Genomic DNA, 13,771 nt, shown 5'->3' with positions numbered 1-13,771 from the left:
TCTATATCTGTTTCTCATCTGCTGCAGGAGGAAGCTTCTCTGATGATGGCTGAAAAAGATACTCATCTTTGAGTATAGCAGAATATTATTATTATTATTATTATTATTATTATTATTATTATTATTATTTTTGGTTTTTCAAGACAGGGTTTCTCTGTGGTTTTGGAGCCTGTCCTGGAACTAACTCTTGTAGACCAGGCTGGTCTCGAACTCACAGAGATCCGCCTGTCTCTGCCTCCTGAGTGCTGGGATTAAAGGTGTGCGCCACCACCGCCCGGCTTAGCGGAATATTATTAAGAGACATTTTATGACTACATTTCCCCTTATTTTTAGACCAGTATTCTTTGGTTTTTATCCTAGGTCCCTGGGCTATTTAGTCTCGGGTTCTTGGTCACCCAAGCAGTATTGATATGGGATCCATCTCATGGAGTGGGCCTTAAGTCAAATCAGTTACAAGTCTGTGTCAATACTGCCCTAACATATCTTACAGGTAGTAAATGTAATGATCTGTCTCTTTAAGAGACAAGCCACGCCCACTCCCTCCCCCCCATCCTCCAAGGTAAGCTGATCTTTAGCTTCCAGCCTGAGTTCTCTCTTTTTGCCATCTACCTCTCTGAGAGGCAGCTTTGGTCTCCTCTCTCTCTCTCTCTCTCTCTCTCTCTCTCTCTCTCTCTCTCCCTCCCTCCCTCCCTCTCTCTCTCTCCCCCTCTCTCTCTACCTCTCCTTCTCCCTCTCCCTCTCTTTCTCTCTGCCTCTCTGTTCTCCCCTCCTCATTTCCCTTCCATAACTACTAAATAAATATCCACCTCACTCTGCATGGCGTGCCTATCCATCTGTCTCTCACCTGCTGCCTGCCACATGACTCGCCTCAGGGACCAGCCACTTTCGGAGCCAAAAGAAAATCTATCTAATCAAACTCAGTTCAACATTAAAATTTATTGAGCACTTAATATGCTTCAGACAAAATGCTAAGCATTCATAGAGTTGAGGACAAGCTTTTTGAAATCTATGGAAAGGGATATATTAGTGGTTCCTTGGAGCTGATTAATAGATAACCTTGGCTTAACAAAATACAGAATTCTTTGTCCTCTATGGAAGAAGAAATACAACTCTATTCTGCCTTTTCACTATTTCACTAAGTGCTAATAGTTTTTTATGTCATTTAATTATTTTAAGAGATCAAGACAAGGTTTCACTCTGTATCCTAGACTGGCCTGGAGCTTGCTATGTAGCCTAGCCTGTCCTAAAACTCACAGTGCTCCTTCTGTCTCCCAAATTATGGTACGGATATGACCATGTAGGCTATATCATTATGTAAAAATAGTCAAAGTAACACACTTCAGTGGTTAAAAATATCAAGTGGTATAGTAGAGATCAAGAAAAAAATTGAAGAAAAATAAGAAAGATGTCTCTGAGTAGCTGCAGCTCCTTGGGAGTATCAGAGTGGATGTTTACTTAAGCTGGGAGGGAGAGATAGCCTGGATAACACCGGATATGCCATCTCCTAAAACTAGAGTGGGTGATTTGTGCTTACCTACCTCAGTCCCAGGAACTATGTTAAGTCATTTCAGGGCTTTTCTTCTAGAGATGAGTCTCCATAATTATGAGCCAATGTTTTTCAGAAATGGATTTGTAAGCAATTAATAATATTGAAGTGATTTGGGACAAGAGTGAATATTTTATAGCTATCACTTATGTTTAAGGTATAAGAGAAGATATAAACTAGAACATCAAATCAATAAATTAACAGACATATTGCTGAGGATAATTATGTTGGTTAAGAAGATTTCTTAAGTAAAAAAATCTCTCTACTAATATGTGGACAGAGTAAAATTTTTAATGTGGCAAAAAGATGACAGAACTCTGAGAAACCACACTTTAAATACTGCGAATATTTTGTTATTTCTTTTCATAATAAAAATTCATTTGCATACATTAAAGTTCTGGAATGGCTATGCTAGAAGACAAGTTGACACCGTCAAATAGCCTTTCTGATACAGAATCAACGTGGGTTTCAGAGGCAGAGATTAGTCCATAAGAGAAGAATTGGAAAAAAATGGAATAGAAGAGGCATGAACATAAGCAAACTGAGAACTGCATTAGCATAAGAATTGATAGAGGTGACTTGCTGGCGTAGAATCAGAGAAACTATGAAATGACCTTCCTATAAATTTGGACACGATCAAGAAAAATCACAGATGATCTCAGTAAAAAGAGGATAGAAAGAGTGTGATAGTCTTGCTAAGAATCTGTATGCTCTGGATGGAGTCAAGCAGGACATTAGAAGGTCAGACAGAAACAGGATAATTCACAATTATTTGGTATTGTCCCCAAAGCTGCAGAATGCCACTGCCCTGCTGCCTAAATTCAAGTAGCATCCTTCAATTCTTGTGACATCCCAAAATCTTTGATGGGGCATCACATTCCCCTTTCATGCTTAGTCTCAGGTTAGCTTAAATGTTATTTCCCTGCTTGTGGTATAATTTCCACACACCGTGGAGGTAATTACCTGCCTCTATTTCTTTCTATCTGCTCATCCTTTCTGAGTTCCGCTGCAGTCCACTGTTCTAGAACCAGAGGTTAGGGAGGCAGTGAATACGGGAAGGTTGGTTGAGAAGAGAAAAATATTAGAACAAAGGGTAGGAACTTTCTTTTAGGATCAGGGTATATTGTGACTAGGAAAGGGACGGGAGTAGTGAATTATTTTATAGCAGATGTACTGACGCTGTGACCCCCTGTTGGGCAAAGTATTTTCTTTCAGTCGGAGGCTCTTAGTTCATTCTCGGTTGCTCAACCCCCAAATAATTACACAAAAACTATATTATTGGCAATACTGTTTGGAAAATAGCTTAAGTGTGTTTCTGGCTAGCTCTTATATCCTAAACTCACCCATCTCCATTAATCTGTGTATTGCCACGTGGCTGTGGCTTATTGGGTAAAGTTCTGTCCCTGGCATCTGTCTCTGCCGGCTCCATGGTGTCTCCTGACTCTGCCTTCTTTCTCCCAGTGTTCAGTTTAGTTTTTCCTGCCTAGCTCTAGTTTGCCTTATCACAGGTCAATGCAGATTCTTTATTCATTAAAAAATAAAAGCAACACATATACAGAAGGACCTTCTACATCAGACCCCCTTCCAATGTTGAGACATTCCCCCATTCTGTGCAACTTACAGGATCTCACAGCATGGACCTTGAGTCTATTAGTCATGCTAGCAAAAAGATCCTCATTTGCCCTTTTCTGATGTATCTACTTTGAAGTAAGGCTGTTTTTAACTTTGATGAAGTCCAATTTATCTATTTCCCTTGAATGTTTGTGCCCTAGGTGTTGTATCTAAGAAACCACTGTTAAATCACAGTTGACAAAGACAAAGATATGCTTTCTTCTAAGAATTTATTTTTAGTTCATCCTACCTTTATGGTTTTGTTCTACAATGAACATATATTCACATACTGTGAGGCAGGGTCCAATTCATTCTTTTCCATCTAGGTAAACAGTAGAACCAGAAGCATATGGTCAACCGCCATTAAACTTATTTTTGTCACTCTTGTAAAAAAAAGCAATTAACCATGGATATGTAGTTTTTTCTTTTTCTTGGGTCTTGTTTAATGACTGCCTACATTTTAATTCTTTAGAACTTGAATACACAGTTTAGAGAGGCCCTTTCCCCACCCAATTCTTACCCTCCACTCTTACCTCTGATCTCCTTCACTGTTGTTCTCAATGCCATAAGGCAAAACCTGCCCTAGGTTCAGATTCTGTGGTGCTCTACTACAAAGGCAGTGTGTCCTTATCTTCCTCTGAGGCTCACTCTACCCTAGGAAGGTTCTTCTTAGCTGTTTTCCTTGACTGTCTTCTATGGTTGCTGACTTATTTATGTATTTGTATGAATATATGTATGTACATCCTTGTATATGTATTCCTGGATGTAGTCATCCAGGCTCTGTCAGAGATCAGAAGAGGGTGTCTGGTTGTCTAGAACTGGAGTTACAGACGGTTGTCAACCACAATGTGGGTGCTGGTGACTGAACCAAGGTCTTCTGCAAGAGCAACAAGTACTCTTAGCCCACTAAAACGCCTTCCCAACCAAACAGTGGTAAATTTTAGAAGGTATTTTTAAAATAAACCCTTATCAATTTTTTTTCTATGAATTTAAGTTAATGTGATTTAAAAAAATATTTTCTTTAGTTAAATAGTTGTGCTGGTAGAGGTTATGGATACCAATAACATATAACCACTTCACATGTTCACTTTATTATTTCTTTATTAAATTCAAAATATTGTTGACTAGCTTTTATATTATCTTCTATCTGTCACACCTGTAAATTTTTGTGTATCCATCATTTTTAGTTTCCTTATTGTTATCTTTAAAATTAGTATGATTTTATCAGTAAGTTGCTTTTTGTTCATCTTTTGAGACAGGGTATACTATCTAGGCTTTGTTGTTCTAGAACTTGTTCTATAGACCAGGCTGTCCTTGAATTCCCAAGATCCTACTGTCTCTACCTTCCAAGTGCTAGGATTAAAAGTGTGCATTATCATGCCTGGTCTGTTAAGTTACTTTTAGCTGAAACTTAATGGGAAATCTATTAAAGTTGCCCTAGTTAATGATCAAATTTGTTATTTCATATAATAGGAAATCTAAAGCACGACTTGTTTGACTAAGTGGACCAACAATGTTATTACAATCCCATTTCAAGTATTTTTCTCAGCTCTGACATCAATATTAAAGTCATATTAAGGCTGATTTATCACTTGCTCAGAAGATGTATACCAGCAAGTAACACTGTTAGACACTTTTGTTCCTGTTCAAAGAGAAATAAAACAGTTCTTCCCATCTATTTTCTTTTCATCTCACTGGACAGACCATACCCTCATTTGTGAACCAATTGTGGGCCGGTGGGTCAGATTAGTAAGAAACAGGATGGGGTCTGCTACTAGGACCCACTGGCCTTTGTTAAGAAGGCTCAATATTCAGGGCTAAGCTAGGAAGAAAGAAGGCGCTTATGGATACTAATTAGCAACTTACAGAACCCATTACCAATGTGACTTTTTCCATACAACTTTCAACAGTCTAGCTTCATAACTACTTTATAAGCAAGTCTTGATGCCTCTGTCATTTCTTCTGCCTATCCTATCTCACTTCAACTTTTCAACTTTTATTAGCATTAAGTAGCTAACACTACCAGCTAACACTAAGTAATTTAAGCAACAGCATATAATTAGGGAGTTAAAGTATAAGGATATTATTGACTAAAGAGCATTGCATGCGATAAATCTAGAATGAGTCATTGCATTTCTACCCATTGAGCTAACCTAACAGAAATATGATACAAGGGACCCCTTATTCATCAGGGAGTATCTTCACTGCTATAAAGGAGGACAGTTTTTCCACTATAACCTTTAGCAATAACAATCCCACAATCAGAGCCAAGCTTTTCCTCTATAACCTTCAGCAGTAACAATACCACAATCAGAACCAAGCTCTTCCTCCATCACCATTGGCAATAACAATCTCACAATCAGAATAATGATATTAGGTAATTTATATGATTAAATTTTTCACTAAATAATTTCCAACACTCAGATGCTGGGAACAGAAGAACTGAAGATGAGGTGACTTTCCTAACATCCACAGAAACAGCAGAAACTGAAGGAAGAAAAAAATCAATGTTACAATAGCAAGCACTGGATATAGAGACATAAAGTTAACATAGAACGTGCAGAGCCTTTAGGAAAGGAATTTTAGAACTATACTGGAAAGTGATAAACAATAATAATCACTATTATAAAAATATCACTAAAGCGCCACTCATCCTCAAATTAGTTTAAATTTACTTTGTGAGTTATTGAAATGTAAATCCTTAAATGATAAGAAGTGAAGTAAGGCTCGTGACAAGGCAGTAAGAGGAATGGACAGCTGCCAAGAGAGACATGTCTTAGGAGTTGCTCTGCTTTTCAAAGGAAGGCAGTTGAGTTGGCACGGAGAGAACGGATGTTAAATGTTGCTGGGGCATGTGCCTAAGGACTGCCAAATGGTGCTTTATCCTTAGGCAAACAGAGCTCCTCAGGAAACGTGGGGAAATTATGACAAAACGCAACTTAAAACAACCCAAACATAAAGGGGAGGCTTATAAACTTGTGTGGTTAGTAGAGCCTTTAATACTCAAGTTTTAACAATAAAGACAAAGGTTAAACACCTGACGCTACAAAACAAACAAACTAACTAACTAAACAAACAAAAAACTAGAAATTTGGCCCATTCATAAAGTACCATAACCAAAAATAAGGTGTAAAGGACAAAAAGGGAAGACTCTTTTCCACATACGACAAAAACTGGCAGTAAATGTACAAAACATCCTCATGGTCAGGAATTTAAAATGGAAAACTAGATGACCAAGGCTGTAGAGACACGCCCTCACACACTGCTGTTAAGACACAAGCCTTAACTACGAGCTCTACTTCTGGAAGTTCACCATAAGGAAACACTATATGATGTGTTCAAACATTTATCCATGTATACTATTAATATGTAATAAAATTATAAATAAAAAGTATAAATAGTCCATAAAAGTAACCGGGCTAAGCAGAACATGAGGTCATTACAAGAAACACAAGGACTTCAGGTTAAACAAGGGAACAAGTTAGAAAAAGAAAACGTTCACACGATCTGATAGTTTGGGTAGCAATGACAAAAAATTAGACACGCATACATGCACACATACACAATGTTATAGAAATAAATATATTAAACGCTACCTTAAAATGGTAGGAATATGGGTGAGACTGAGTTTATTACTTAAAATTATATTAACAAGAAAACTAAGCCATATTGTATTAGTAATTAGCGATATGGCTTTATCTAATTTATACTCATATTTCCTCAGGTTTCCTTTAAAATACCATGAGCAACAAAGAGAAATGCTGATGCTCCGATTTTCCCTGAGGATGCTTTTAAAGCTATCGCTTCCTCTTGAAATGCTCCAGAGAAGCCACAAAAAATTTCTTGTAGGGCTAAGCACCAGAAACTCCTTTAGCTAGCCTTGAGAATTTGTATTTTCTTTTAATGGATAATGAAAACCACTTCAAGATTTCCTTGTAGGGTGTGAACATTTAAAACTGCATCAAACTGTAGTTCCTATGTAGGACCCTGCAGTTTACCTATCTGCACCTCTACCTGTAGGCAGTCTCTGTTCCACTCAACTTCTCTTGGCATTTCACTGACACGTGGTCACGGGATGTGCAGCGATCTAGTGCAGCAGGCTTCTTGCACTAGGCAGGTGAGAGGGCCATAGCTCTACTTTCTCTTCACTGTTTGACTAGAGAGATTCACAAGCCTTTGTGCAGCTGGCTGGGTTGGGGTCCACCCGCACTGCTTCACCCAGACGGTGGTGGGACTTTGATTTCTTTCAGGGAATAAAACTGCTGCTTAAGCTCTTCAACTTTACTGTTAATAAAGTACATACCTTGATCTCCCTTTGACTCTATCGGTCTGAGGACAAAACATGGAGATGGGAAGCCCCTTCCTCCCCATAGTAATAGCAGTGACCGCCACCACTTCCTTTAGTTCTCTATTCATGTGCACTAGTTTCTATCTCTCCATCAACATTGGCAAAACACCATACGTCATCTCCACACAAGTAGGTAAACAGTACATTACTCTTACTTGCTTAAAAAAATGGGCGTAGCCCTATCTGGAATGTTTAGAGCAGGTGCATCAGATCCATTGCCTGTGGCTGCATGTATCTCTGGATAGCTCTGAATGTCACCCAACACATTTGTAATTAACAACATCATATCACATTGTGAAAGATTGAGCATTCCTCGCTTAGAGATTTGGGAGTTTGGGTAACAGGCTTAGTTAACTGTCCTCAGATACTAGGGCCACAGAAAAAGCAGCAGCAGAGGCAGATGAGAGGAACAAGAAGGCAGCAGTGGCTTCAGCTGGACTCTCCCTCACCCTGGAGGTGTCTATAGAGACTGACCAGCAGCTAGCGAGGGTGAAGGGGCTGAGTGCAGAGTTAGGCTCAGCAATGAAGATCTACTTTAACCTGTGGTTCTGCCACGGTTCAATTAGTTGGGCAAGCATCCTTCTATAAACTAGAGCAACAATCACTCTGTGTATGCTTTTCACTAACTTCACAACAATTTATATGATGCCTTTGGAGTTAAACACCCCCCCCCCCCAATTAGAAAACATTAGGTAACTATGATAACCAAAGACGGCATTTACCTGTCTGGAAAAAGACTCTAGAAATGATGGTCCGGCAGAGTGGGCAGGGAGTGCTTGCGGGGTTGTCTTTGGCCAGAGTCCGAAGGCAGGGCTCGCAGAAGATGTGACGGCAAGGGTAGCACATGTAGGGGTTGAAGTACACATCCAAGCACACGGCGCAGATATAGCTGTCCTTTTCCTCTGTGTACTCATTCTCATCATCTGTACTCATCTCATTACTCAAGGTCTGCAAAACACAAGGAAAACATTTTTCTTGGTTTACTGTGAGATTGGATTCCCTGAGAGATGGTGACCTTATATTTTGTTAAAATTAAAATATTTATGAGATGCGTATAGTATCTGTTTCCATAACATATTCCAAGTGATAGAAATGTGATCTGTTAAAGTGAGAAGAAACAAAAAAAAAAAATAAGAAAATCCCAGAAGCCTAATATTTCTACAGAAAACTAAAGACTAAACCATACCTAAGTATCTAAAGCACACCTGTGACTCTAACAAGAGTCATAGGCTACACGTTGCATCTGCCAGCACTGGCATTACAAATATCTCCACCCCCTAACCAAAGGAGTGACTGGCAACGCTTATAGGATGTTACCATGACATCTTCTCATGACGCCCTCAGGACCCCTCCCTCTCACATAGGCTACACGTTGCATCTGCCAGCACTGGCATTACAAATATCTCCACCCCCTAACCAAAGGAGTGACTGGCAACGCTTATAGGATGTTACCATGACATCTTCTCATGACGCCCTCAGGACCCCTCCCTCTCACATAGGCTACACGTTGCATCTGCCAGCACTGGCATTACAAATATCTCCACCCCCTAACCAAAGGAGTGACTGGCAATGCTTATAGGATGTTACCATGGCATCTTCTCATGACGCCCTCAGGACCCCTCCCTCTCACACTGTGTCCATAGCACTTCACCTTCCGTGCCTTCCATCCTTCTGGGTCTCAGTGCCAAGAAGGTGTCAGAGTTAAGGGACTGTCAGGAGGAGGACTTGCTAAAGCAATATGGGGTAATGATGGGATTAGCTTGGTGGCTAAGAAATATGAGGAACCAGTTCTTTCCCCAAATGTAATAGTCTGGGAGAGGCTACTTAGAGTTGCATGAGGTATGCTAGACAGTTCCTATTATTTAACCTCAGAGGCAGCCAATCTGTGACGCTGTGAGGATTAAACCAGGGAATCCACTTCAAACATTTAGCTCAAATCCTTAGCTCAAACATAGCTAGCAGATGTTAGCCAAGGCTACCTTCTTCCTCAGCACCCTGGTCGCTATAGTTTCTGCCAAAGCCTTAGGAAAAGTTTTCTCAAGCTAGGAGAAGTTCAAGGAAAAATAACCAGATGGCTTCTTTTCTCCTCATGGTGATGAGATCAGTAAATAACACTGGAATGGACCCTGGTTTATTAATAGCTGTAATACATATATAGAGATATAAACATACACAGAAGACAAAAGAGGCTTGAGATACAAACAGACAGAAACCAACCAAACCCTCCGTAATGCTTTGAATGTCCATCTCTTCCAAAGCTCCTACTGAACCTTAACTTCCCAGTGCACAGTGATGAAGCCCTGGGGCAAAACTCTCAAGATTAGTAATCTTTGTGAAGGCTGAAGGGAGTGAAACTCACCCCTTCCATTCCTCTGTCGGTGAGAACTGCACTCACCTCCTACAATAAAGCATCGCAGATTGGGCCTTCATTGACACATTTCTAGGACTTGAATTGGAGCTTTCCTGCCTCTAAAAATGAGAAAAATTTCTATTCTTCTAAGTTTATCAGTCTGTGGTATTTGTGTTATAGCACCAAGTATCTCAGCCGACTGGTCCTGAACACCATGGTATACACTGTTATTTATCTAGATGTGTTTGTTTTTCCCATGGCCATTCTCATTTTATAAAAGATACAGCTAAGTCCGATCCAGTTTATTTTTAAATAAAAAGTCATTTTTTTCCTTATAGGCATGGGGACATTTTTATTTAATCTAGTTATTTGTTGGTACTGAGTCAATGTGTTATAAATAATTTTCTTTCCTCTGTTTTGACTTTTTGTTCTTCTAGTATGATCCGTTGATGGAATGAGTTCTTAATTCGGTAACAATTTTACTTTATGGGGTTTCCATTTTGTGTTTATTTAAGAACTTTTGTCTCTTTTCCAGGGTCATTAATCATTAAGTTAGCATTACTTTATACTTCATACTATTTCAAAGTTATTATGTACCTAAAACTGATTCTCTTGCATGATGTTCCTTACAGACAAACTCAATCCTCCTGTTGAATCGCTCTTGTCTTTTTTTCTTTTTTTAACAAAGAATTTCCTTTCGTACACTACTCTGCAGTGTTACTTTACCAGTAAGTGTCTGGGGGATTTTTATCTCAGTCATTAGTGTATTGTCTGTGCTGCCCCATAATCGTAATCTGCAACCTCAGAAAGACTCAGTAGCTGACTGCTGAGCTCCTTCCACCTTAGCTACTCTTCAGCAGTGCTGTGGTCATGCCTGGCCATTTCCACGACTATGTTCATGTTGTCATATTTTGGTTTAAAAGCTAAATTTTTACTGGAATTATATTGAGCCTATGGATAAAATTATGTTAGAAGTCTTTATAATAAAAAGCTTTAATACTCAAAGACTCATTTATCTCCTCATTTATTGCAAAAGCATTGAAAATTATCTTGGTACCAATCTCTTCTTATTTGAGCCTTACCTCCAATCCTACTGCTTATTCCCTCTTCTTAGCTAGCCCATTCCTCCCAGTGTGACAGGCATGCTCTGCAAACTTTGTACCCAAGCAAATGTGTAAAGCAGAAACTGCCTCTTTAGCTCAGGCTGCCTTTCTCTTCTCTCTTTCAACAGTAAAACGTCCCAAGAGACTCACTGTGTTGTAGGTGATTGCTGCTTCTTACTTCCTACCCTCTCTTCAGCCCATTAACCTGCCTTCTGTTCTTAACACAATAAGGGGACTACTTACACAACCGTTAACGGCCTTCAGTGTGGCCATATTAGAAAGCTTTCTGGACTGTATTTTTTTGCTCTCTCAGAAGCATTTTCTGGGTAGACCAAGTCTGGAAAGCATAGCAGTTTGAGCCCTCATGCTGGAGCTACATGCAGTTATGAGTCAATTAATATGGGTGCTGAGAACTGGCCTTTAAGTGTTCTTAATCACTGGGCTTCATCTCCAGCTCTGTCAAATATTAATTTCTAAACATGGTTTCATTAGAGCTTGTTAAGTTATAGCAGTATCAGAAATGTTGCATGTTTCTAGCCAAGTTCATTAAATAAGTAGTGACCATTATTCAACAAACAATGCCTACACAAAGACTTATCCCAGGATAGATGGGAAAGGGCTGTAACTATCTTTTATTGACAGCAAATGGTATTGGGAAGCAGGTAACAAGAACTATATAAGATGTTTCCTATATGTTCCTTATATGTTTTCTACATGACAATTTTTTAATAATGATTCATGTTTATTTTGGATTACATTACTATTGGCTGGTTATACCTTTTTAGTGGAAACAAGGGAATGCATGTTCTCTTCTACATAGATCACTTTTTGTGTTTATCATTATTAGTTTAAATTTACTTTATTTCCCAAAATGTCCATTTTACTATGCTTGCTAGATTCCACAGATTTTCCTTCCACTAAAATAAACCCCTTGGACTGGTGGGAAGGCTCAGCTGGTGAGGTGGTTCAGCTGGTAAAGGTACCAAGCATAAAGACTTAAGTTTGATCCCTAAGATCCACATTGTGGAGAAAACCAACTACTACAAATTGTCCTCTGGCTTATATATGCATGCACGCAAAAAATATATAAAAGTCTAATAAATAAAACCATTAGAGTCATGTTAGCCTTTGCATAGTTTCTACAGTTAGAAAAAGTTTGGGTTCTGATTTTAATATTCATACGTTTCCTTAGTGAGACTACCTTCCCCTTGATATACTAATCAATGAATACACTTTTCTCTCACATAGCATTTAGGTTCTTAATGTTTTATTTTTTTTCACATTGATCAACTTATTTTGTACATGCACGTGTATGCCACAGGCCAGAGAATAACTTGGAGAAGTTGATTCTCTCCTCCCATCATGTGAAGCCTGGTTCTAAAATACTTATCATCGTGAGTGGCAGTAGGCACGTTTACCTGTTGGGCAATTTCATTGGCCTTCATGTTTAGATTTTAGAACTGAGTAATAAACACATTACAATTTTGTGAATAAACATAATGATCCCACAGAAAGCAGATGGTGACTTTTATGTGCTTGCTTTTAAGATAGGTATCTGGGGATTTTGCTGAGTTCTGCCCAACTCCTGTAACTACAGAACTTTATATCATAGTTGATGGAATGCAGCATGACTGGGGTGATGAGCTTTCTCTGAATCTGTTTATATGCTTTTAATCCCTACCAAGGAATTAAATCTGTCTACTTACTGACATCAATATTGGCTGCTTACTTTCTCCCAAGAAAAATGAACAAGGATAATGAAAATCATACATAAACAGTTTTCGTAAAAAGTCATTTTTTTTTAAGTTCTGCCAGGCCACCAATAGTAGCTGCTCTATCATTCTAGTAATGGATACTGGAAAGTCACTAAAACACAGCAGAGAACAACAGGTAACTTAGGAACAGGTAACTACATAAATTCTGTTATGCATGGGCCACTGGGATTTAGGCAGAGTGACTAAGAGAAAGCAGGGTCAGGGACAGAAGTACTTATATAATACAGCCCAAAATACAGGTATTGACTTAGTGAATAAATCACTATTAGCTGCTGGAAAAGTGACTACTCATGTCATGCACTGGAATGCATTTGGGAGACATGGTCACCTCTGAAAAACTGGAAATGAGAGAGAGAGAGCAAAGAAAACATAGGAAAAAGAACTCAGTAGCACGACTTTGTTGCTGTTGGTCTTGTTTGACATGGTACATACAAAAGGAAAAGGTAAGTTCACTTCAAACATTATTAAAGGAGGAACAGAAGCAAACAGCATTGAAAGAGACAACTGTTTCTCATGCTCAATCAATAAAGTACTTCAAAAATGTTTAAGAAACAAAGGTCAACCTGTAGCCAAAGATCAATGGGGTGTCACTTGCAACACATGGTGGTTGTAGTTGAAAACTGTATAGGGAGATTCAAGATACTGAAGAAACACCCAGCATAAACCTCCTCTTTCACAAAAAAAGCCAAAATAGCAGGTATGCAGTTATATTTGAAATGAGCGATTGATGGAAAGCACTAAAGATCCTCAAGAAAGGGACTGAAATGTTCTTATATTCAGAGACAGCAGCACAGCAAGAGAAAATGAAACACACGGTATTTGCCATTGTGGTTCTTTGGGTAAGGTAAAATGAGTCTCCTGTGGTTAGGGATCTGAGCTGAAGAGAAAACACCGGTATATTGTACGATTGTAGAGTTGGCAACCTAAACAAGTTTCACAATCTGTATAGGCTTGTAGCCCACTCAGGTGGATAACCTGAAATCTGCTCAGTAGCCTTGTTTGAGAAAGGATATCATATCATGTGACCTAGCAACTGCT

General features: G+C 39.0%; 1 protein-coding gene across 1 annotated transcript in view; it reads right to left on the bottom strand.

Annotated features, from left to right (window-relative positions):
* Positions 1-13,771, bottom strand: part of Rnf180 (ring finger protein 180) — a 150,310-nt gene that overhangs the window by 41,418 nt on the left and 95,121 nt on the right. Inside the window, exon 6 of the mRNA XM_057789736.1 lies at positions 8,228-8,453. Within this exon, the coding sequence (XP_057645719.1) occupies positions 8,228-8,453 (226 nt within the window). The remainder of the gene's footprint in view (positions 1-8,227; positions 8,454-13,771) is intronic.

Source organism: Chionomys nivalis, chromosome 15 (genome assembly GCF_950005125.1).
Source record: "Chionomys nivalis chromosome 15, mChiNiv1.1, whole genome shotgun sequence".
Lineage (NCBI taxonomy): Eukaryota > Metazoa > Chordata > Mammalia > Rodentia > Cricetidae > Chionomys > Chionomys nivalis.
Note: the sequence above shows the minus strand (reverse complement) of the source record. Positions and strands in the feature narration are given on the sequence as shown.